General features: G+C 43.4%; 1 protein-coding gene across 1 annotated transcript in view; it reads left to right on the forward strand.

The window, feature by feature from the left end:
• LOC100864608 (protein trachealess) overlaps positions 1-22,643 on the forward strand; it is a 114,420-nt gene that overhangs the window by 37,798 nt on the left and 53,979 nt on the right. Inside the window, exons 3-4 of the mRNA XM_086907551.1 lie at positions 577-624; positions 7,075-7,104. Of these exons, the coding sequence (XP_086763677.1) occupies positions 577-624; positions 7,075-7,104 (78 nt within the window). The remainder of the gene's footprint in view (positions 1-576; positions 625-7,074; positions 7,105-22,643) is intronic.

Below are 22,643 nucleotides of genomic sequence, written 5' to 3' on the forward strand. Positions count from 1 at the left end.
CGAGGCGCCGAGCATGAGGCCGACACGCGCCTCCACTCGATGACACTTATGCACACGCCCTCGGACCGCGTGCGTGTTGCGCCTGTCAAAAGTTAACTCGCCGCTCTCCTCGTCCTCTTTTCCACGTTTTCTCCCTCTTCTGGGAGGGAGAGTTGCGGTACGACTACGTTCCAGTGTCTTCGACCACGTGTCACTTGTCCCCTTGGATGATTTCGATTCAGAGGACGATATTTTATATAATTTATCCAGATCGTGATCGTCGAGGATTGTGGTGATTCTTCTTTTTTCTTTTTTTTTTTTCTTTTTTTTTAAAGTGAACAGATCGAGTAAATTTTTTGGAGGGAGGATTGTTTCGAAGATTGTCGGACTTGCGTCGAGGGTGTAGAAGGGGACAGGAATGGGGTTGTGATTTTTAAGAGTTGGGACCGAAGGAAGGGGATATAAAGAGAGAACGATGGACGCGCAAACGTACAGCAGAATGTGGCAAACGCCAAATCTGTACAGCACGTATAAACACCCCGCTCTAATGCAGCTGCAGGCGAACAATAACGAATTTCATTCGTGGTTTCATTCTAGGAAACCGTCCGTGGACGACGTTGGAAATCCTACCTCTGTCAACGCACGGTGAGTACCGTTCAACCATGTTGAGTAATCTTCCACAAGTCTTTCCTCTCTCCGATGTTGCTTCGAACGTGTAACTTTTTAGCGATGGCAAGTATCGTTTTTATTATTATTATTTCTTTTTTTTTTTTTTATTTTTAATTATAACTCCGTCGTTCGAAACAGTGTCGGATGAAATTCAAAGAAATTCATAAGAAAATACATATTATCGTAGCATTCTCCTCTTTTTTGTTCGTTATTAATATTCTTTTTAACAATTTAAAAGTATATTCTGCTATATTATTATTATTATTGTTCGGTGATAAGTTAAATAAGTTACAGTTTATTCGCATATAATCAAGCTGAGAATAAGTTGATTCAAGCTTGTTTTCTTTTTATTTTCCTCTCGAGTAACTTTACATCTTTACTATCCGCATAATTTAATTAAATTTAATTTTTTTCTTTCACTCGCCTCAATTTCGATCTGAACAAAACTTTCAAAACTATCCCCTTGGATACCGTTATTTTGAAAGTATTTTATCCGGAGAAAGCAACAACAAACGATATAAACAATCGATCGTTGAAATTGCAAGAACAAGAAAATCCGAATAGAAAATGGAAAATCTAAAATATGTATGGGATAACGGTATTCGATCAAACGTTACACCCACCTCGACAAACAATCGTCCAGGCCGTATCCGAGATATCGACACGGAGAGCTTGGAAAAGCGACGATGGCGCAGGTAAAGTCGGCCCGTGTTATCGGCCGCGATCATCTACCCTCCTCGGTCGAAGGGGGCATCGAGGACGGCCTATCTGCCGCAGTAACAATTGAACCCGTAATAGAATCACATTTATTCTTATTACCCGACGAGGTCAAGCGACCAAACGAAACGCCCGATCCGAAGTCGGATCAGCTCTTCTCCTAAGCCGTCCACGAGCTGCGTTATTTCTCCCAGGGCTCGGCCACGCACACACCGCTCTTCGTTCGTCCCTTCCTTTGCGGTTCGATTCCTTTTCTGTGCAGTCTTCTTCTACGATTTCCGTAGAATCATACAATCGTGGTGGTCAAGATCAAATTTCTATGATCAAGTCCGTTCAACGCGAGATGTTGGACATGTTTCATCATCATTAATTCAAATTACACGATTACCTACCCCCATAAGGAGGGGGGCCTAATCTAACCCCACACGCGAAATTAGCATACCCTCGTGTTAACGTACCCTCTCGAAACACCAATTTTTGTCCTTTAAAAGATTTAACCTCGGATAATCGAACAAAATTCAATCTCTGTCAAAATTGTCGAATCTTTTATCATTCTCCAATATATCATTATTCCATTTTCGTTTTTACTACATATTCGCGATCTTTTGGGAAAAGATAATTTTAATTTTTGAAGGGACGAATAAATCACGCGTTTACTTAGAAGAAGAAAGAAAAAAATAAAGAAACAATCTTTAACGAAGAATTATGCGTGCTCGGGGTTTGTTTAATTAATACAACGGTGACTCATATACCTATGCGCCACAGTGCGTAACAAAGCGTCTGCCACGCTGTATCTCGTTCTCCATCTCTCCGCGTTCTTCAGGACTGAACCTACAAGACTATCAAAATCCTTTGCTCGCGTTATGAAGATGCCGCCTTGCAGATAGAATATATATATATATAAAATTTCTGCGGAAAGTCCTAACCCATTCTGTTGTTGACAATAATTCATCAGCCTATATTGTTGTACGGGCAAGCAGCGAGGACGCGCGGTTTTTGCGTTATCTTTCGAGAGATTTCGTCAAAATTTCCGACCTCTGCTCTTCCCTCGTAGATCATTGTCTTAACGCTCTTGCCATTAAACTTTAAATTCCCTTTTTCCGTTTCAATTTTTGAAAATTAATCAACCAACATGTTTTGAAAATTCCAAATTTCGAAATGATAAACACAATAAACCTTTTTATCGATAATCGAATTGACCCAACGTTTAGATTTTTTTTTTTTTTTCTTCTTTTCTTCTCTTTTGTTTCTTCGCAGGAACGAAGAATTTTTAGCGAAAGGGTTCGATTGTCAGGCTGGCAGGCCGTGCAGAGGCATACTTGCCATTCGACAAGGTTGTCGCCTGGAGCATTGGTTACGCCTCCGAGGTCGCCACCCGTTTACGCCCACGTAGCTATACTTTTTCTTTATCATCGCACCTTCACGGTTACTCATCGTTCCGCCGCGTTACACGAGCCTCCGCGATTTAACTGTTAAACCGTACCTGCTCCGCCATTAGTACGTGCGAACGTACGTGTCCAATCTCTCCGGATATTTTAATCTTTGCGCTAGGAGGCTAACAAATAATTCACGTTGTTTCGTGAAATTTTTATTAGCCACTTAACCTAATCCAGTTATTTCGCTTGTATATATATATATTTTAACGGTAGAATTACCGACCTATCTAAATACTGTACATGAAGCACTTACTTCGTATATATAATTAAAACGGTTAAAAACTTTTTAACTAACTCCTTTTTAACGTAATCAAAAAATGTATTCCAAGTTTTCTACGCACGATATTACGAAAATATTGTCGATCAAGTTCAACAAGCTAGTCGGTATCCGGCAATTAGAGGGGATGGAAATAAATTTCTCATTTACATCGAAACAGTTGTAACAATCGAATCGAGCGAAAGGAAGGGAAGAGAAAAGAAACGCAAGAAATCGTCTCTTCTTCTCGCGAAACGCTCTCGAGGAGACTCGAAGAGAATTTGGTGAGCGGGGGAGATCGGGACGTCTCTGCCGCGGCTCACCTGACTCGGGCCACCGTTACAGGAGGCTCCTTCGCGGTGCCACTATTAATATTAATGCATTCCGCCGTTCTTGCGGCATTGTACTCGCGTTGACGGTGGCTCTCGTCCAACGTCCAACCTCGTCCCCCGACAATATCCACGCGAAACGAGAGAAGAACCTCGCCCGTTCCATTTCACACCGCGTTGTGAACCAACCGTCCACGAGATTGTCCGTCCCCAAACGTTTTGTGCGGCTGAATATTCAACCGATAAATAACGGGCTGAAAGGAAGAGAGGAGGCGAAACAATGACGAGAGAGGAGAGGATTTTTCTCCAAGTCGAGGATGCTTCGAGATTTTTCTTCTTCTCGCCACGGAGAATACCACAGAGAGAGAGAGAGAGAGAGAGAGAGGCCTGTATCGGCGACGCGGGGCCCCCTCGCTCTCCTTCTATTGTCGCGCGCGATTTCCTCCCAGAGGTCTTATGAGACGTCGACAATGCGCGTTTCTACACGCTCTCGCCTACCGTAACCAATGGCCTCGCGTTACGCTCCGGAACGGTGATCTATACCGAGCATTCTTCTCTCCTCACCGTGTTACAAGACCGTACCGCGGACTCTGGCTTTCCTTTTTTTTTTTTCTTTTCTTTTTTTTCCTCTCTCTCTCTCTCTCTCTCTCTCTCCCCTCCTCCGCCTTTGTTTTCTTTTCTTATTCTCGTCGTTTCTCTCCTCTTTCTTTTTCTTTCTTTTCTCATCTTTTTCTTTCCCTTCTTCTGAGAGACGAGGGCCTCTTCTCAGAGAAAGAGATTTCTTCGCGAGAGAAAAGCCACGAAGAGTTACTTACTTACTTATTTACTTACTTACTTGCTCGCTCGCTCGACGGTTATCAAAGTATGGTTATCGAAGCGAAAGTTATTTAGTTTTTTTTTTTTTTTTTTTTTTAGAAAAGGATAAATAAGAAAAAGTCGATCGAGAATGGCACCACGTGGTGCCTAACGCATTACAAATCTTATATAATCTTTGATCGACCGATGTAAAGAAAGAGGATTGTGCGGAATATTCGGCTACGATATCTATCATCACTGAATTATCACTCGTTGCGTGCTTATTATCCGACGATGATTTAGGGAGGGTGAGAAAAGGTTGAAAAAGTTAACGAAAAGAATACGAGGCGTATATTTTTCTTTACGCGATTCAGCATCGATATGAATGCTCGATTTTCTGGAAAAATCGATGTTATCATGGCGGATCGAAAAAAGGGGATCGCTCGTCCGTTTCGACTTGAAACGAGGAAGAAGATAGAGGAGGAATATCGAAACGTATGCACGCTCGTGGAAGGATTAATCGGGCATCCGTGTCTACTTTCGACGGAGAATGGACGGATGGGCGTGGAAAGAGAGAAGGATGCGCGCGTTTAAGCAGTCGAGCGACGTCTCGCAAATTATAAGAACGTGCGTCCGGCGAATGCACGTGGCGCAGCCGAATTTCTGCACGTGGGACGAGCGGAATTCCTAATAAGTCAGCCGACTAGACAGAAGTCTCGCGCTCGAGCCCCCGGTATCGGCTCGTGCAGCTTGCGAGTCGAGATAGGAGTGACGTCACGGATACGTGGGATTCCTCTCGAGCAGCTGGATCACGTGCTGCGGCCGAACGTGAGGCTAACTTAAATAAGGATCACGGGGAGAAACCGTTCCAAAACCGATCCCCAAATGAATGCAACAACCGGCCGCGATTCAAATTGTTTCCACGTCCTCTTCCGCCCATCCTTCGATTCGAAGACTCTTTCCAGGCCTATTTCTCCTCCCGAACGAGGTCGAGGTCCCTTCTTCCGTTCTTTTTCGAAGGCATACGCGGATTCGAGAAGAAGACTCGTCCTTTTTTTCCCCTGATAAACTCGTTGCGAATGATTTTTTTAAACGACCGAAGAGACGTGGCTTCGCCTGCTCGTCGGCCAATTTACGCGGCGTTAGAAGCAGCCACTGATTTAATTTCCCGTAATGACAATTGACTGCGATTGTCGTGGTTGTTCCCAACGGACGGAAGCCACCGTTCCTCTTCCGCGTCGAGAACCGTTCCACTCCTCCCCTCCCTCCGCCCCAAAGATTTCTCCTATTTATCATTCGCTCGTCTTCTCGCGCTCTTCCATCTCCCCAGGATCAACGACCTGGTGAAATTAGGTTTACGCATCATTCGTTCACCACTTTCGATCGGCGGCGGATAAATTAATAGACGATAACGAAATTTTTCCTCGTCGTTCCTTATCGACGAAAACACGATGTTTCTTTCGGTGTTTTTTTCCACCTCGGTCCATCCATCGAGAAACGAATCGGACGTGTCCAAAATAGGAGAGAGCAGTAGAGCACAGAGAGCGGAAAGAAACTGGGAGTAATTACGTGTTCGGCCTAATACGTCCGGCAGTGAAATGCCGCGCGAGGACGGGATACTGGGGCCGAAAATTTCTGTGGCGCAAAACCCGGTTAACAATGGGTATTTTCATTAGCCGGGCCGAGGGGCCCGAACGGTAGGATATTTGATTCGGTTTTTATCGGTTCGGCCGACATTCCGCGCGGACCGCGCTCGATCCCCCGATCGGAAAAACGAGGGCCTCGATCGCGATATCAGAAGAAGTTCCATTTAGGAGAAAAATAGCATTGTAAATGCAACGTGTCGCGGGACTTGTTTGTTCCCCCGAGTTTCGAGTTTCGCGCCGGGCAAAAAGCGCGATACGCTTCTTTCCGAAGGATATCCAGGATAGTGGACGACGTCGAGATTTTGCAAATTTTTCAGAGATCGAAAGGAATCGATCCCCGAGTTTTTCGAATTCCATGTGTTATGACTCGCGAAATTGGAGAAGACGCGAAACTGCAGAATTATATAATTTTATCGCATTTATTGGAGGGATATCATCTTTCGATTTTTAATAATCGCAACGAGGCAAAAGATTCGCTAGAAATCTTGCTTTCTAGCGAAATATCTTTATTTTTTCGACCGATCGCCGACTCGATGATCATCGGTACACGGGATTTACCAAAATTAACGTGATCGCGATTTAATCGTGGCCGATGTTGGCCAGCCACAAAGGTATCATCAAAATCAGGACAAGCACACCGCAACGACGCATCGTCCAGAGTGCGAACACCAACTTCTTCTACGTATGTATATATATATGTATATATATGTATATATATATATATATATATACACATGTGTACACAGGTCCAAATTTTTCCACTCGGACAATGGCCCTCGTGAACGGGATGGGCCGCAAAATCTAAAACGGGGGCCCCCCGTCTTATCTAATCTCAATATAATTACGAGTGCACGTCATAAAATTGCTTATTATACTATGGAAAAGTTGATTCGGGGGCCATAATACGGGGTTTGGAAATTAACCTTGCCCGTCTGCCTACCTACGCCTGGTGATGATTATGTCTACTTATAGGTATAACTACTTATGTGCACCAAACTACCGTCTCTCCGATAATATTCGCGGTTCCCCTCCCACCCGCCCTTTTTATCCGCCCGAGCCCCTCTCGTTTTTCCCTTTCTCCTTTCGCCTTTCTTCGTCCCCATCGAAACTAGTTTCGTAAAACTACCGGGATCGCGCTTTTCGATTTCCGATCCAATCACCAACTCCTCCTTCTTACCCTTCTCACTGGATACTTGCCCACGTAATACGCTGTTATGTAGTGACGTATGCTTGTTTATGTGTTACAGATTTGACGAGAGACACTACGCTTTCGAAAGGTATGCCCCCCCCCAGCATTTGGTCATAGAGGATGCATGCCGAATTTCTTCTCTCTCTTTTGCTAAATTTCTTTTCTTCTTTTGCTTCCTCTTTCGTATCTTGCTTCTCGTTTGCTTTTTTTTTTTTTTTTTGTCTTTTTATTAGAAATATAATAAAAAGGTGGCTCTTTCGTCGAAAGGATGCTTTCTGCTTTTGGTATATATATTTGGTAATAAACGCAATATTTCATTCTCGTAATTAGCTTTTTTTGATCGTCGCGCGCACGCGAGAATCGTATTGATTCGTATTGACGGCGGTTTGCAGGCGATCGAGCAGCGACTCGTGCGAAACGTGCAATTGATTTGACGCGATTTAAGGGGATCCCAGACGAAATTTCGACCTACTACCGCCGCGTGAATCGGATGGCTCGAAAATGAGGAGTGAACGACGTTGGGAATTTTTGAAGGTGTAGACCGTCTTTTTTTTCTTTCTTTTTGTCGGCATGCAAATTAGCCGGTAGGCGGACGATCCGATCCTCAACGGGATCGACCGAATTTAACGGAAGAAATCACCTTCGAGGCGAGAATCTCCTCCAACTCCGAATTCGAGAATAGAATTTCCAGGAATTTTACGATCCCGGAAAAATTCCATAAAAATTCTCCAAAACGAGGGGAGAGAAGAAAAATGAAAGGAAGGAAGGGAAGAGTGTGGCGAAATTTCCATTTCGAAAACGTAATAATCGGCCGCGGATACGAAGGCAGAGAGGGAGGGCCAATAGCCGAGCCAAAGTAATTATTGCGCTACTCGACGATTAACTTCTTTTTTTCTCTCCCTCCCCCCTCCTCTCTCTCTCAGAGCGGCCCGCTCCTCGCTGCTCTATGATTTCGAGGGCTGGTATAGCAGCAGGTATATATAATAACGTTGGAATATTCGTGGCTGGCGCGCATCGGGGCCCTGGCATTTTTCCTCTCGGGACCCCCAACCCCCTCCTCGCCCCTCCGGATCCCAATTAGCCGGATAAATCGCCACGATAACCTAATAATGATTCTATTAACAATGTAAATGGCACTAAACTGCGAGCGTGCGCGCCGCTCCATCCACGATCGATCATTATCGCCCGTTATCGCCCAAATTATTCGCCCTTGGTTTCTATTCCATCATAATGAAACGACGAATCTCCATCTGCCTTTCGATACTTTGCGATACTTGGGACTCGTGTTCGATCAGTTGCTTCGATCGATTGGGCAAACGAGAGTGGGAGAGATCGATGGAAATGAGATTTTCGGGCGAGGAAGTGAATCTTTTTTTTTTTTTTTCTCGAAATCGAGAGAGAGTTTGCGTTTCTCGAAGGGGATCGAGAGTTGGAAGGAAGGAAGTGGCGTTGCGCGAAAAGATTGTTGTCGTGTATAATATGGAGAAAAGGAAGATGAAGAAGAAACGATGAGAGAGGATCGCGTTGGCACATTTCCATAATGCGCGTGCATTATCGTGCACGCCGGCGTGGCCGGCTCAATTATCGTATAAATATTATCCGGCTTTGAAACGCGATTATGTAAAAATTCGAAGATTGGAGAGAGAGAGAGAGAGAAGAGAGAGAGAGAGAGGAATTGCAAAGCAGCGCGATTTTAAGTTGCGGGGGATACGTTCGCTGTCGTTGTATTGTAATGCGGCCAAACGAGCGCTTTTGTTTCCCGAAGGACCGCTTGGACCCCCTTCCTCTTTCCTCTCTCCTCCATTCTGCCAATTCAGATCCACTTTTCGTTCCTTTTCTTTCCTTTTCTTTTTTTAAATTTTCCCGCTTTACAATTCGACTTGGACTTTTTTTGGCAAAGATGAAATTGAAATTTAAAAATTTTGCGAGAATCCCGAGGAATAAGAAATCTTAACAGATGGCGACAATAGAACGTGCCTCGTCCTCCTTCTCCATACATATATATAATAACGAGTTGGATTGGAGGAAAGGGGAAAAATGGAATATTGCTCCTTTCGACGTTGTCGTGAAACGGAGCACGGTTCGTTGCATAAGTATAGACACGGGCGCGTCGACTTTCTTATTAAGGTAGAAAGTAGGAATGCAACTTATGGAGCATCGGAGGGTACGGGCGTCGAACGTTCGATTCAGACCGGCACAATTCCACCAATCCCTATCTAACGTCTTAAAAGGCATTTTAAATCGGCGTGTCGTGAAAGAATCTCATAGAGATGCGCCGTATAAAGGCATTCCACCATCCCTCCTATTCTTTTTCTCTCTCTCTTCTCTCTCTCTTTCTCCTTTCCTTTTTTTCTCCTCCCTCCTCCTTCAGCTTTTAACCGTTCGTCGTTTCGATCATCATCCAAACCCTTCCTTCTTGCTCCTGCTTTGTTTTATTTGATTCATCACGAATTGAGGATTATTTAAAATTGAACGAACAATGAAAATAAATTCCTAAATTTTTCATTCGTATCGAGACCAACCTCCGTTCGTCGTGGAGATTGTTAGCACGCCGTAAGATCGAGTCTGTTCTCAAGATGTTGGAAGTGTCGGTAAATGATACCGCGGCGGAAGACTAGGATAATGGAACGGAGGTTGACAGAGGGGCTGAAAATGGCTACAGGCTATGAACAGGCTCTCCTCCGCCACCGCAAACCCGAGATTCGATAAGCCGACTATGGTCTTTTATTAGGATCCACTCAACGCCGCCAGCGTAAACTCCACACCCTGTTAGCCCTCCACTCTTTTCAAGAAGAAGTATTCAACGCGATTGTGCTTCCTATATTCGTTTCCTACGCGTGGCCGAGCGAACGAAGCGTGGAGAATTTGAATAAATTGATTTTCGATTGAAATTAACCAAACAATACATACAGGAATTTACATCTGCACGGATTACTACTCGCCCATTGCATTGCTTAAAATATACAAGATTAATTGAAGAGGAGTATACCGAGTATAGACTGTAACAATTCGATTTTTATTATCAGACGTTGAAAGAGAAACATGTGATTTCCGTTCCACGAAAAAAGGAAAAAAAAAAAAAAAAAAAAAAAGAAGGAATAAATTCGAATTATTCGCCAAACTAATCAAAGTCTAACTTGGAGATGTTAAAATTGCGAGAAGTTGACACGTTAAGCGTAATCCCTCCCCCTCTGGAGACTCAACGTTCTCCTTTTATTGCCAACACGGCAAATTTACTCCCCGCTCGTCCGGGGGAACTCTTCTCAATTAAAGCCGCCTTAATGTATGCATCGAGTTCTCCTCGTCCTGTGGCAAAACACCGCGAGAGATCGAGTCTAAGGAGATTGGGAGACGGTTTGATTTAAGATGAGACGCTCGAGTGTGGCGACTTGGCAAGTAAGGGCGAGGCGAAATCGTGTCAATTCTCAGAGCAATCTGCCCATGCAGATTAGGATCGACCTGTGCGCTTTCGCTCCTCCTCCCATTTGGCCCCCCCCCCCCCTCCCCCCGGAATTAATCGAACCGTTCGGTATCCATGATTCGGTTATCTCGTTCGATTTGTCGAAACGTTCGATGCACAAGTGGAGAGCGTTTTCAGAATTTTTCATCGATTTACAACCGAAATTGAATGTAATTGATAAAGCAGGTTAAATAAGCGAGCGATCAGCAATGTAAAACGAACTTTGGGAAAAAACTTTGCGCAATCTCTGTCCTCGTTCAGTTTTACTTTTCTATATTACGAGCATAATCGGCGTGTAACAGGTATATACGCGAAGAATCTGCTATAAACGCGGATGGGAACGCGTATGTATGAAAATGAGGTAGAAATTCAAAGCTCCATATCTGTCCGCTTCACTGCAACGTATAACCGTATTCCGAAATCGAACTGCGCGATATCCTCCGCGATTCTTATCGTTCTTCCTCCCCTTTTCTCCTACGATCATCGTAAAATTAGGCTACGTTCCAGAGTAAAACTTTCCTCTCTCTCTCTCTCTCTCTCTCTCTCTCGAGCTCAATAAGAATCGAACAACAATTATTCTCTCGATTCGTTTGAAAAATCGATCGATTGCCGGTTTTGGTTTGGCCAAATCGCGATGCAGGTTTGGAGTGGAAGGGGCGAGGACGCTAAGGGCTTTCGTCGAGGCTTTCTCTCCTCGCACTTAGCAAGGGTGGTTGGAAAAAGCGTTATGGCCGGGATTAGGCCCGGGGTTGGACGGGAGCCCAATTCGGTTGACCGACGCACTTAGAACAACGATAACTCAGTAATCCGCCCCCCGCCCGGCCGATGAAAAATGTTAAAATCCGGGAAACCGGTGCCCCGTGACAGTTCAATACATTTTAAATGCGTTCCGCCGCATTTGTGGCGGATACGATAAGCGGCCACGAGCTATCCGACACCACCCCAAACACCACCGTTATTTATCGTCAGATTTATGGAATAAACGAGTAGCCTTGTATTTTGCTTCTATTATTGATGCTTCCTCCGTGTGAATAATGCACCGTGTTGTACGAATGTTCTTCCTATTCCTTCTTTTCGAAAGTTTTTCCAGTAGAATTCGGGGATAATCGTATCGGACGAAGAAATTGAATCTCTGAGAGTTGGATCGTTCGAATAATTTGTTTGCGTGGAATGAATTATGCGTTGCACGTGTAGCAGCTGATGCATATTATGGAATATTAGATTGGAACGTGGCAATTACCGATCTTACCGAGCCGATCTCAATCGATATCAAATTTTCCTCGATACGTTCTTGAGCAAGGGCAGGAAGAAGCCAGGCAGAACGAAGTGAAGCTAGGACTAGAACCATTATTATACATCATAGCGGTGACAGTGCTATAATTGCAGTGGAAACCAAAAAGAGCGTATAAGTTGTTCACGGAAAACCGATTAATGGCTTTCTCGACCGCCAAATCGAAGAAACGGAATCCCGTTGGTAACGCGTTCGGACCAATCGGCATAATTGCGCGTCAACGGAATCAAATTGATCGGTGATACATTATGTTTAATTTCCTTAACGCTGTATAATCACGCGTAGTTTCGATTGCAGATAGCACGCTCGTCGTGGTTGGGATAAGAAGGGGAATACAGGGAAGGAAGAAACGTGTATATTTACGTTTTAACGTATCTGTAACGGTAGCTACTAGCCAAGCTAGCCGATTAGCTTTTTATCGTGTTGAGCAAATTAATAGGTGGAACGACACGCTCCTTCTTCTTTTCTCCCTCGCGTCGTCGCTCGACAATGCATGCATGCTTGCTGGGGGAAATGGAGGATGGAAAAGATAGAGAAGGATGAAAAATAAAGGAGTGAAAAGTGTGGAAGAAGTAGAAAAATGAAGAAAAGAAGATTTCTCCAACGTCACTGTCGATACAAGTCGTTTCTTTCCTTCTTTCTTTCTTTCTTTCTTTTTCCCTTTTTTGCGTTGTTCCATCCCCTCTGAAGGGAATTCGGCTACCGTGAATTTGACAGACGATTAAACATCGAAAACCTGTAGAGCTAGATGCCTCTACCTTCTGCTCGGGAAACCAGCGAATCGACCAGCTCGAAATTGAACGTTTTGATGCCTCGTGGAATTTTTTTTTTTCTCTTTCTTTTCTTTCTTTTCCCCCCTCTCCTTTGTCCCTTCCTTTATTTTGTTCATTGCTCGGCTACCAGTTTGCATGATAATGAAGTCGGGTAAGGGTGATTCGAAGGAAATTGTTGACGTACGATCGTACGGGATGGGCGGTTAAGTTTGTTGGTGAAATTAGATTGGAGGGCAGGCAAGAAGAGGAATTGGAATTTCGAAAATATCACCGTAAAATGGATTATTATTATTATTATTACATATTCTCTTCTCTAAATTTAAATATGTATATATATATATATCGATGGCCGAATGGAATTTATCGATCGAGGGAAAAGAAGGAGAAACTGACACTCGCATATTTCAAAGAACGTTCTACGATTGAAAAACGTGTGGAAGAGGCAAATTGAATAACGATAAAAATGATTGAATAGAGTTTTAAGTTTTATCATGCAAAATCTACGTATCTTAACGAACCGTATGTAACCGTGTTCATCAATGGGAAACGTTGGAAAAGAAAAAGAAGAGGAAGAAGCGGAAGAGGAATGCAAGAACACTCGCATATTTTAGAGAAGAATTCTATTTAAAGAAAGCAAACGATCGAAGAGAATGATATTTTCTTCCTTTTTCTTTTTTTTTTATTGTGCAAAATCTACCTAATTTAAAGAAGAATTAGAAACGAAAGAAGGTTGCGCATTTTTAAAACATTTGAGTATCGAATGACATAATGATTTGACAAAAAAAATCCTAAATTTTATTTTACAAAATCTACGAAGCATCTCGTGAATGGTGAAAATTTTCAAAGAAAAAGAAGAAGAAGAAGAAAAAGAAGCATTGTTAGAAGAACGTTGACCGATAACTGCTAATAAGCCTCTTGGTTCAGGCCGCGCTTATTATAACGACGCCGTCATAAAGAAATGCATAATAGAATTGTAAATGTATGGAAATGCTTTCCCGAGCTTTTGAACGGGCCGGCCGGGAGAGGACATGCATTTTTCTTCAATTGCATACTCACCTTTTGAATAGGTCGCGCGTCTGGTCTACATGCACACACCGTATCTTATGGCGGCCGTCCCATTGTATGTGTATCAACACAATGCAGAATAAACTGAGCGACTGAAACGGATTACACCTTCCTCCTCCGTGGAGGCCCGCTTCAAAAGGATATGCAAACGATGCGAACGGCTAACGCTGCTGCTTCCTTTCCACCACCAATTCCGCGTCGTTGAAAAGCACTTTGTCCGTGGAAAAAATTTTTCGCCTTATAATTTTCCTCCCCTCGTGCGCCAGCCTTTTCTCCTTCCTCCTCCTCCTCCTCCTCTTCCTCCGTTCCCTTTATTATTATCCGCTTCGAATATTGCCATTCGTCGAATTTTCGACCGAAACTCAAAATTAAGCAAAATTAAATAAAATTAATTGGTTGGAGGACAATCGTCCTCTACGTCCATCCAACGTACGGAAATGGAATTTTCGTTCACGGGACGCGAGAAGAAGAAGAAGAAGATGAGATGATGATTGCGGACATGAAATCCCGCCGCGGCAAGATTTCATTAGGAGGGGGGGGGAGGCGTGATATCGCGGCAGAATAAGAATAATAAGCGGGGATAAGCAATTAATAAACGCTCTCGATCGGCGTCGTATATCAGGATGGGTAATTAAGCGCGTAACTATAGAATCTCGAGGCGTGGCCATCCCCCTTGGCTAACCTGTTGTGCGCCGCGACGAGGGAGGGCGTATTATTAGTCGCAAGACGCTATAAATATAAGCCGTTACGAATTAAAAGAACCTCCCTGCCTTTATTACAACATTTTTAATTACTGTGAAATGGCCTGAAATTTTTTTCCCAACCCGTCCCCCTTCCTTCCTCCCCCGGAAAGCAGCAGGCATACATTCTCGCCCGTTTAACGAGCTGCGAGAAAACGCACGGCCGCTAATTAAACGAAACGCTTCAAATGCCGAACGAGAAACGCACAACGGTGCGTTAGATACGATCTCATTTCGCAGCCCTGATACCCACTCCTTCTTTCCTTTTTATTTCCTTCGAGGGGCGCGGCCGTGAACCCGTGAATCGATCTCTCAAGAGGAATATCGAGATGTCGATCCTTGCCCAAAGATTAAAGTAACGTGCGATAAACGTGGAAAGAGTTGATCGAGCGGCAAATTTTATTTTTCATTTCGCGAGTCGAAATGTGTGGAATACGTTCAATTGATATTAAAAAAAAAAAAAAAAAAAAGAAACGAAGATAATCGTAGATTGAAGTCAGTTCGTCCCGATCGATATCTCGATTCGTAGCCGAGATGCAAGAGCTGAAAGTTTCCGTAGCGGTTAGCGCCGGGGATTATGAATGGGCGCGCGACCTACATATTTTCTTCCTGGAAATGTCGCGTACTACGTTTTTCCAGGAATTTTGTCTCGAGCTATTTTGGGATAGGTCGGCGAGACGAGGCGTGCGAGAGAGAGTAAACGATTAAAAAATTACCCTTCTCTTCGCGCGACGATATCTCGGGAACCGGAAGTCGTATCGAGATAAATCGAAAAACGTATCAAAGGGGAAGATTTTGCGCTTCTAACGATCGCTCGCTCGTTGACCGGAACTCGATGTGTTCGGAATTACAGCGGTTCAAAGTTGTCGTAATTTTAATTCGGTTTATATGGGGATTAAAAATTACCGTTTTCTTTAAACGACGATATCTCGGGAACCGAAAGTTGCATCGAAATGGATCAAAGTGCGTTTTAAAGGGGAAAGTTCCAATCGTCGTTGATTCGTTGCTCGAAAATCGTTATTATCCGAGGTACAGCGGTTCAAAGTTTTTTTAATTTTAATACGCTTTTGAGCGTAAATGAACGTAACGATTGCTGGTGTTCAGCGTTTTAGGTCGATTTTTAACGATCGATCGACAAAAGGAGAGAGAATATTGGGAACGTTTGGAAACGAACGAACGATTTAATATTATTCACACACAGAGAGGGAAATTTCCCACATTTTTCCCGATTCCAGAGAAAGAATACAAATAATCGTGAAGGTTGGCGGAAAAGGAGAAACGGCCGCGATATAAATTCCACTTTAGGTCGGGATACGTATGCGTTTCGGATAGAAGCAGTTATTCATAAGCAATGGAGCATAAATAATACAGTAGGCCAGTGCGCTCCTGAAACATTGAAACTTCTGTAAATATTGTATCGGTTCCAGGGTGAAATCTGCATACTTGTTATCTCCCTTCTCTTTTATTTTTCGAAAAATTCCATCGCATATTTCCCCGCATAACAACTCCACGAGGAATAGAAAATGAGATAAAATAATTCCAAGTATTACATAGGATACACGGGATAACGAAGGGTCAAAATTAAATTTTCATTTCACTCTTACTCACTTGACCGAGTTCGTACATACCTTTCGATATCGATTTTTACATCGCATCATTTCGTGTTGCGCAATCCTATATATGTTTGTCGGAAGTGGAGTACCGCGGCCAACAGATATTTAGCACATAATGTTACAGGGACTCATGAATTACAAGTGCCGTGTATTCGTTACGGATATCTCGAAACATTGCTCTCTCTCTCTCTCTCTCTCGGCTCACAAAGGAACGCATATGGCGCGTCCGCGTGGTTATAAATTTCGCGTCTTAAGCCGCGGTATCATTTTAAAATAGAGGCAACGTCGTAAATAATGACACGCGCCTTCGAAACGGTCCATAAAGAGGACAATAAAAACGAGCAGTCAGTCTCTCGCGCATCAGAGGAGGACGACATATTGCCGGCCCTATTCTTCGACGAATTATTTAATATATCTTTCAAAAAAAAAAAAAAAAAAAAAAAACTCTACTCTCTGGAAAAGAAGTTACTTCTACTCGCTTTCTCTTAGAAATACGAGAATTTCTAAATTTTTTTTTTTAAACGAAACACGTACGATGGAATTTTCGTATCGATTTATTTAAAGAGTCGGAAGAGTCGACTGGTTTCGATCGTTTTTCGAAATCTTGGGACGGGAGGATAGGATAACGGTTGAGCGGCATTAATCAGATGGAGAAAATGTCATTAGGCGGGGCGCGGCGCAATCGTGTAAAACATTATTCTAACTAAACTGTCATAAACGGGAGGAAATGAAAAGAGCTGGTTAATAGCTTATGTATGCAAATGCGGGGCGGCAGATTGCGCGGAGCGCTCTCTCGAGCGAGAGAAATAGGTAGCAGCAGCAGTAATAGTAGTAGTAGTGGAAAGCGGTCGAAAGGGTGATATCCTCCGCCGCCCTTCCTCTTCGCGATTCCTCTCCTTCGCTTCACGATCTCGTCCCGTTTCGAACGATCCAACGGTCTCGTGGAAGAAAAAAAGAAAAAAAAAAAAATAAAGAAGAAATAAGTGGAGATAAGTCGTCGTCGTCGTCGTCGTCGTCGTCTTTTCATTTCGAGTATTCGACGATTCGAAATTCTCCTCGAGAGCGAGAAAAGTATTTTGGGGGAAAAAAAATAAGAATAGAAATAAGAAAATTAACGGATGTTGAAGAGAGGATGACTAATTTCTAAATTAATCCGAACCGTGAAAAAGCGATGTTGTTTAGACAAATGTCGTTTAAAGATAATATCGCGTGTTGAACGAAACGTAGAAGAATCTCTCTCTCTCTCTCTCTCTCTCGTAACGTTGTTTGTAACGTTAACATTAATACCGCGTGACGATGAATAATGATCCGCGAAAAGATATGTAAATTTCAAACACCGTTTCTAAGATATTCGCACCGTATCTCACGTTTTAACGAACGGGCCGAACAGATCTTGTTAATAAATGCAAAGTTTACATTTGTCGCTTATCTATCAGCATTCATCGAGTTGGACCTGCATAGCGTGAATAGTAAGAAGCGATTAATCATATCGCAGGAGAGAAAGTTTGCAAGAGTTAACAAAACCTCTCTGATTAATTGCCCTTCGATAAATTACGATTAAAACTTGACGTCATCTTTTTCTTCTTCTTCTTCTTCTTCTTCTTCTTAGAAGATGAGAATTCTAAACTTTACGTTAAAACATACACGTGTCTAACGATCGAAACGAAGGTATACACGATCTTTTCCTTTCTTCAAATCGATTGTTAATTACAAAGATTGCGCTCTGAATGAATATTCATGGACCGTTTTCCCTCCGCTATCCTTGGAATTCATCGCGACGCCCGCCAACGTTTTATACTCGCCGCGTACAATCTTTCCTCCCGCCACTCTTTTTCTTCGCCCTGGGAAAAGGACGAGCATATCGGGTCGAAACGAACTTAACGAACGAGAGGGGATAAAAATGGTTGGGGAAAAGGGTGAAAAAATCGGGGATGATCTTCTTTTTTCTCTCTCTCTCTCTCAAACTCTACAGTTTCAGCAGACCACGCACGATAATTATGCAAATCGGGACGCAACGAGACGACATACAACAACAACGTTGAACAACAACGTTCCAATTTCGTTGATACGACGCTACTACGATCGTTGATGTCGTTCCGCTCCTTTTTTGGAAAAACTCGTCCAACTCCTTCGTTATTCGCTCGGCTATTCCAGGTAATGATTAGCATTATTATAAATATAGAGGAACGGGTGGAGGTATCAATCACGAAACCGAGAATTCTTTAAAAGGAAGGATAAAATTGATAAATTGTGATAAATAAATTGAAACTATTATTATAAATACACATATATTTTAATTATTTTAAATAACGTATTTCATATCGATAAACGATCAATGATTAACAAAATTAACGTTAATAATAACGTTAATCGGTGAAAAGGATTTCTCATCGACGTTGCTGGATCGGCCGAAACCGAGCGGATAATAATCGGAGCGGGGTATCGCGGATTGTATCGCTATTATTGCGACATGCTCGAAACTCGAGGAGCATAATTAAACTAGGGTCGAGAGCCTCCCCCTGTTCGCCTGAAGGAGGATCGCTCCTCGATCCGGCTCCTTGATCCAATTAACGCGACCGAATTATCCTTCCCTGGCCCCCCCACCAACCAGGTACCAACCAACCAACCCGTCTTAAACAATTCCATTTGCATGGCAAATAATCAAACAATTTGCCTTTGACATTTAAATTAGCGAAAGAAAAGCGGGCGAACTCTTTAATTTTCGAACACGTCGACGTGCCGTAACTTCGCATTTCCATTTTATTTATCCTTTCTTCGTTCGATGATCTCGCTCGTTTATCTTGGCGAATGGTGGGGGGCAAGGAAGAAAATAAAAATTGATACTTTCAATTTTCCAATTTTCCAAGGGTATTCGAAAGTCGGAAAGGATAAAGAGTCGTTTAGATTCTACGAAAAAAAGATCGTCGTTGCATTCATTCGCGAAACGAATTTGCAAATTCGTGGAGCAAGATTTGATTTCTATTCGACTCCCAAATCCAATTTTGAGGACTCCCAAGAAAATATTTATATAATAATAACAACGAAAAGAAAAACTCGGTCTTGAAGAATCTCGTCTCGCGCTATATCTCGAGCGGGATAAACGGAAAGAGGCATCCTCGAGGAGGAAGGGAAAGCCGTTACGGGCAGCCAGAGATAGTTGAGATATTTCTTTCAATATAGCGGAACATCCGTCAGACTTTGGCGGACGCAATCTCTTTGGCAGAAACAATTCTTCCGCAACATGTCCCGAATGCGACCACCTCTGCCCGTCCCAGGATCCCGGGATCACCGAGCTGACCATCTCCTTTGCATAATGACGCCCACCCCCGATCCACCCTGGCCCCAAAAACGCGCGTCCACCCCCTCGAGGAGCGCACACCCCAGCCAGCGAGCACTTACGCGCTGCAATAACAATAATATCTGTATATAATGGCGGCCAGTCGCTTCGTCCCCCCCTCCAAAAAGGTTGCACGCGTGGAATGGGACCGAAATTTGAAGAATATTCTCTCTTCGTGGAACGTAGATAAGTCTTCGTTACGGGGGGATCGTGCTACTCTAATTTTTTTCACAACGATAAATTTTATTTCAATTTTATTCCATTATTTCGATGTCTTGTTTTCCATCGCTCGTCCTTACGAACGGAGATTAATTTGGGTTCAAATATTTGTTGGCTGGTTATGCAGTGGTGAACAAGAAAATAAAAATATACGGATTTAGATGAATGGATACATTTTGGTGAATGCACGTGTCTGTCTACAAAACAACTGATACCAACTATGGAATAGTAACACTGCTAGCAACGTTCAATCATAAAATTAAAGATAAAATTTCAGTGATCTTTATAACAATATTAATGGAGATTCTTACGTTTATTCAAAACCATCGTTGAAACGAGGCGCGAAGAAATAATCGTAAACGACGATTAAACATCTCGCGCGATCGAACAGCAGATCCATCGCTGAAACGATTCATCGGAAAAAAAAAAAAAAAATACCGCGCGAAAGAAATAATCGTAAACAAGGCTGGAACGAGGTTGAATGCGTGACGCGTGCATCGATCGGGCCATGATCCTCGCTGCACGAGCCGCCATCGATGGATTTTACCGGATTATCGAAAGCGCGGACTTACGTCGTAAAAGGTCTGGGCGATGACGATCGAGGCGTCCAAAGGTGGAATCGCCGGGTGGAACACGTACCGGTATATCGTATCTAACGTATGGATGAATCATTTATCGGGTCCATAACACCCGGGAACCGGGCGGCGAACCGGTGGTCAGTTTTATGCGGGCGCAGTAGAATTTGATCAAAGTTCGTTTTGCGGCCACTCGGGGAGCAATAAGGGGCCCTCGCCCTCCTAAAACTCTGCCCTCCAAGGCCTCGTACCTTCCGCCACGGCGACCAATCGCCCCTCTCGAATCCCATCTCCAACCATCGCCTAATAATTACTCGAACGCCCTAATTTTCCACCATCGATCCAGATCGTTTCTTCGTCGGGCGTTCTTTTTTCCAAGTTTTCTCGGAGAGAACTTTCGAAGACTTTCGAAGAGGTCGTCGTTACGAAAATCGATGGTGGATCGAAGATGTGGAATGGAAATTAATCGCAGAGGTTCGAAGATGGAAGGAAGATCTTAAGGTTTTAAGGATCGAAGGTTTTTTTTTAGTTTCGTTGGAAATTTGATGAACTGTAAAATGGTGGAAACGCGTATACGTACACGTTACGCTCGGAATCTAATAAAAGTGGAAGGAAGGAAGAAGGATAAAACTTTGAGGGAAAAATATGAAACGGAATAGGATATAACAAGGGGGGTTGGGAAATTAATAAAATTCTTTCTCAAAATTGGCAAAGTTTGGCGCGGGGAGAGTTGTCTAGTTTTCGAAGAGACTTTCCAAAGTGATTTCCATAGTTTCCATAGTACTTTTATTTATATTTTAAACGGGACATCCTCTAAATTTCGTCTTTTTTCTTTCTTTCTTCAGAAAGAAAAGTACAAGTGCGGTCATAATGGCGGAAAGCATTTACCTTCTCCTTTCTTGTAGCCACAGTCATAAAAGATTCACCGCGTGTATTGTAGAGAAAGGTGGTCGTAAACCGGATCCGTGGACGATTCCTTAATTTGTTTACACTGCAAGTAAGTCGATGGGCGAGGGGTTGATCCTTGGTCCCTTAGAAGCATCGTTTGCCACCCCGGGGCATATGCCGACGTAAACGCGCGATAAAAAGAAAAACTCTTCCTTCTTTCCTTCCTCGTAACTCGACCTCGTACTCCTTCCTTTCCTTCTCTTCTGTCGTCGTTCGAGATTCTCACGAGGCGAGACAACTTGCCCTCGACCTGAATGAATCGAGCTTCGATTTTTATCAATTTTTATCGCGTGCGATCGATAACAATTGATGTCGACAATTTTTTATTACACGGAGCAGGGTTAATAAAAATTTGGAGCGAAGTTACTTTGAGTAATCGGTTATTAAAATAATATTTAAATAATATTTATTCGTTACAGCTGTTACAATCCGCTTTTCGTGCGAATCAATTATTATTATCGATTCATCTCGAACGATGAATTAACTCCAACCAATTTGAACCATCACCCAGAATTAACCTCGTTCCTTGATCGTTTCCTTTTTTCGCCAAACGGTTAAAAAAAACTGATTCGTTCGAAAAAAAATAATTATCGCGAAGAGACCGATTCATCAAACTATCGCGTTTCGCGGAAATCCAAGTCCACCAATTATCCAACAGGCTAACCACGCGGAGGGAGGGGGAGGGGGGGGGAGAAGGAGAAAGAGAGGAAGAAAAATGTCGAGTCGAAAAGATGGAGCTCGCGCTTTCGCGCGCAATCATCCTCTCGCGATTGAATTATTGAGAGATTGGCCGGCCACGTGTAATTACGATGCGAAAAGTGATTCCTGGGCCTGGGTGAACAAGTGCGTTCGAGATAAATGAAGCGGAGGAGAAAGGTGTGTATACGTAGAATCGAGGGAACGGATAGACGGTTCACGAAGGATGGCGAGGAGGGAAGGGAAGGGAAGAGAAGAGAAGCTGTCCGTTCCGTACAAACTCATAAATCTCGGTGCAAATAATTGCCCGGCTTGGTTCCGCGAGAGTCAGATCGGTGGTGTTGATTTAGCGGTGTTCAGAGGTCATGCGTTCTCGGCCACGATACGCCAATGTGTTTGCCCCGATCGGGGAACAGCCATTACCCCCGTGAACGGATCGTTTCTTTGGTTGTTGGCACGGGTTTGTTGGCACATATGCAAATTGCTCGTGACAAATTACTCGTCCGGTTCATCCTTCTCTCGTCCTCCTCGATCTCTCCTACGAGGAGGCGGTCTTCGTTCCGCCAAGCTTCCGCTCTCGCCCTCCTCAATTTTTTGTTACCGGCTAAAATCGTCCAAATCCGTGACAATTTTAAGTTTTACACTGGACTCGAGACTGTTGAAAATTCGAATTACGATAATAAGAGAGAAATGAGAAACAGATTACGCATGTTTTTACGAAGATATATCAAAAAATAGTGGAGAAGAGAAAAGCGTGTTCTTGGTGAAATTCGGGGAAGAGGAGGAAGGTGAGAGGGAAAAAAGAGAAAGGAGAGAAGAAGCGAACGACATCTCGTGCGTGACAAAGGTTACGGTCGAGGATAAAAATTTAACGCCGGAGACGAGGTATGCGTCTTCTATGAAATACGAT

Source organism: Apis florea, unplaced genomic scaffold, assembly GCF_048593485.1.
Source record: "Apis florea isolate Af1SG1 unplaced genomic scaffold, ASM4859348v1 contig_2897_pilon, whole genome shotgun sequence".
Classification (NCBI taxonomy): Eukaryota; Metazoa; Arthropoda; class Insecta; order Hymenoptera; family Apidae; genus Apis; species Apis florea.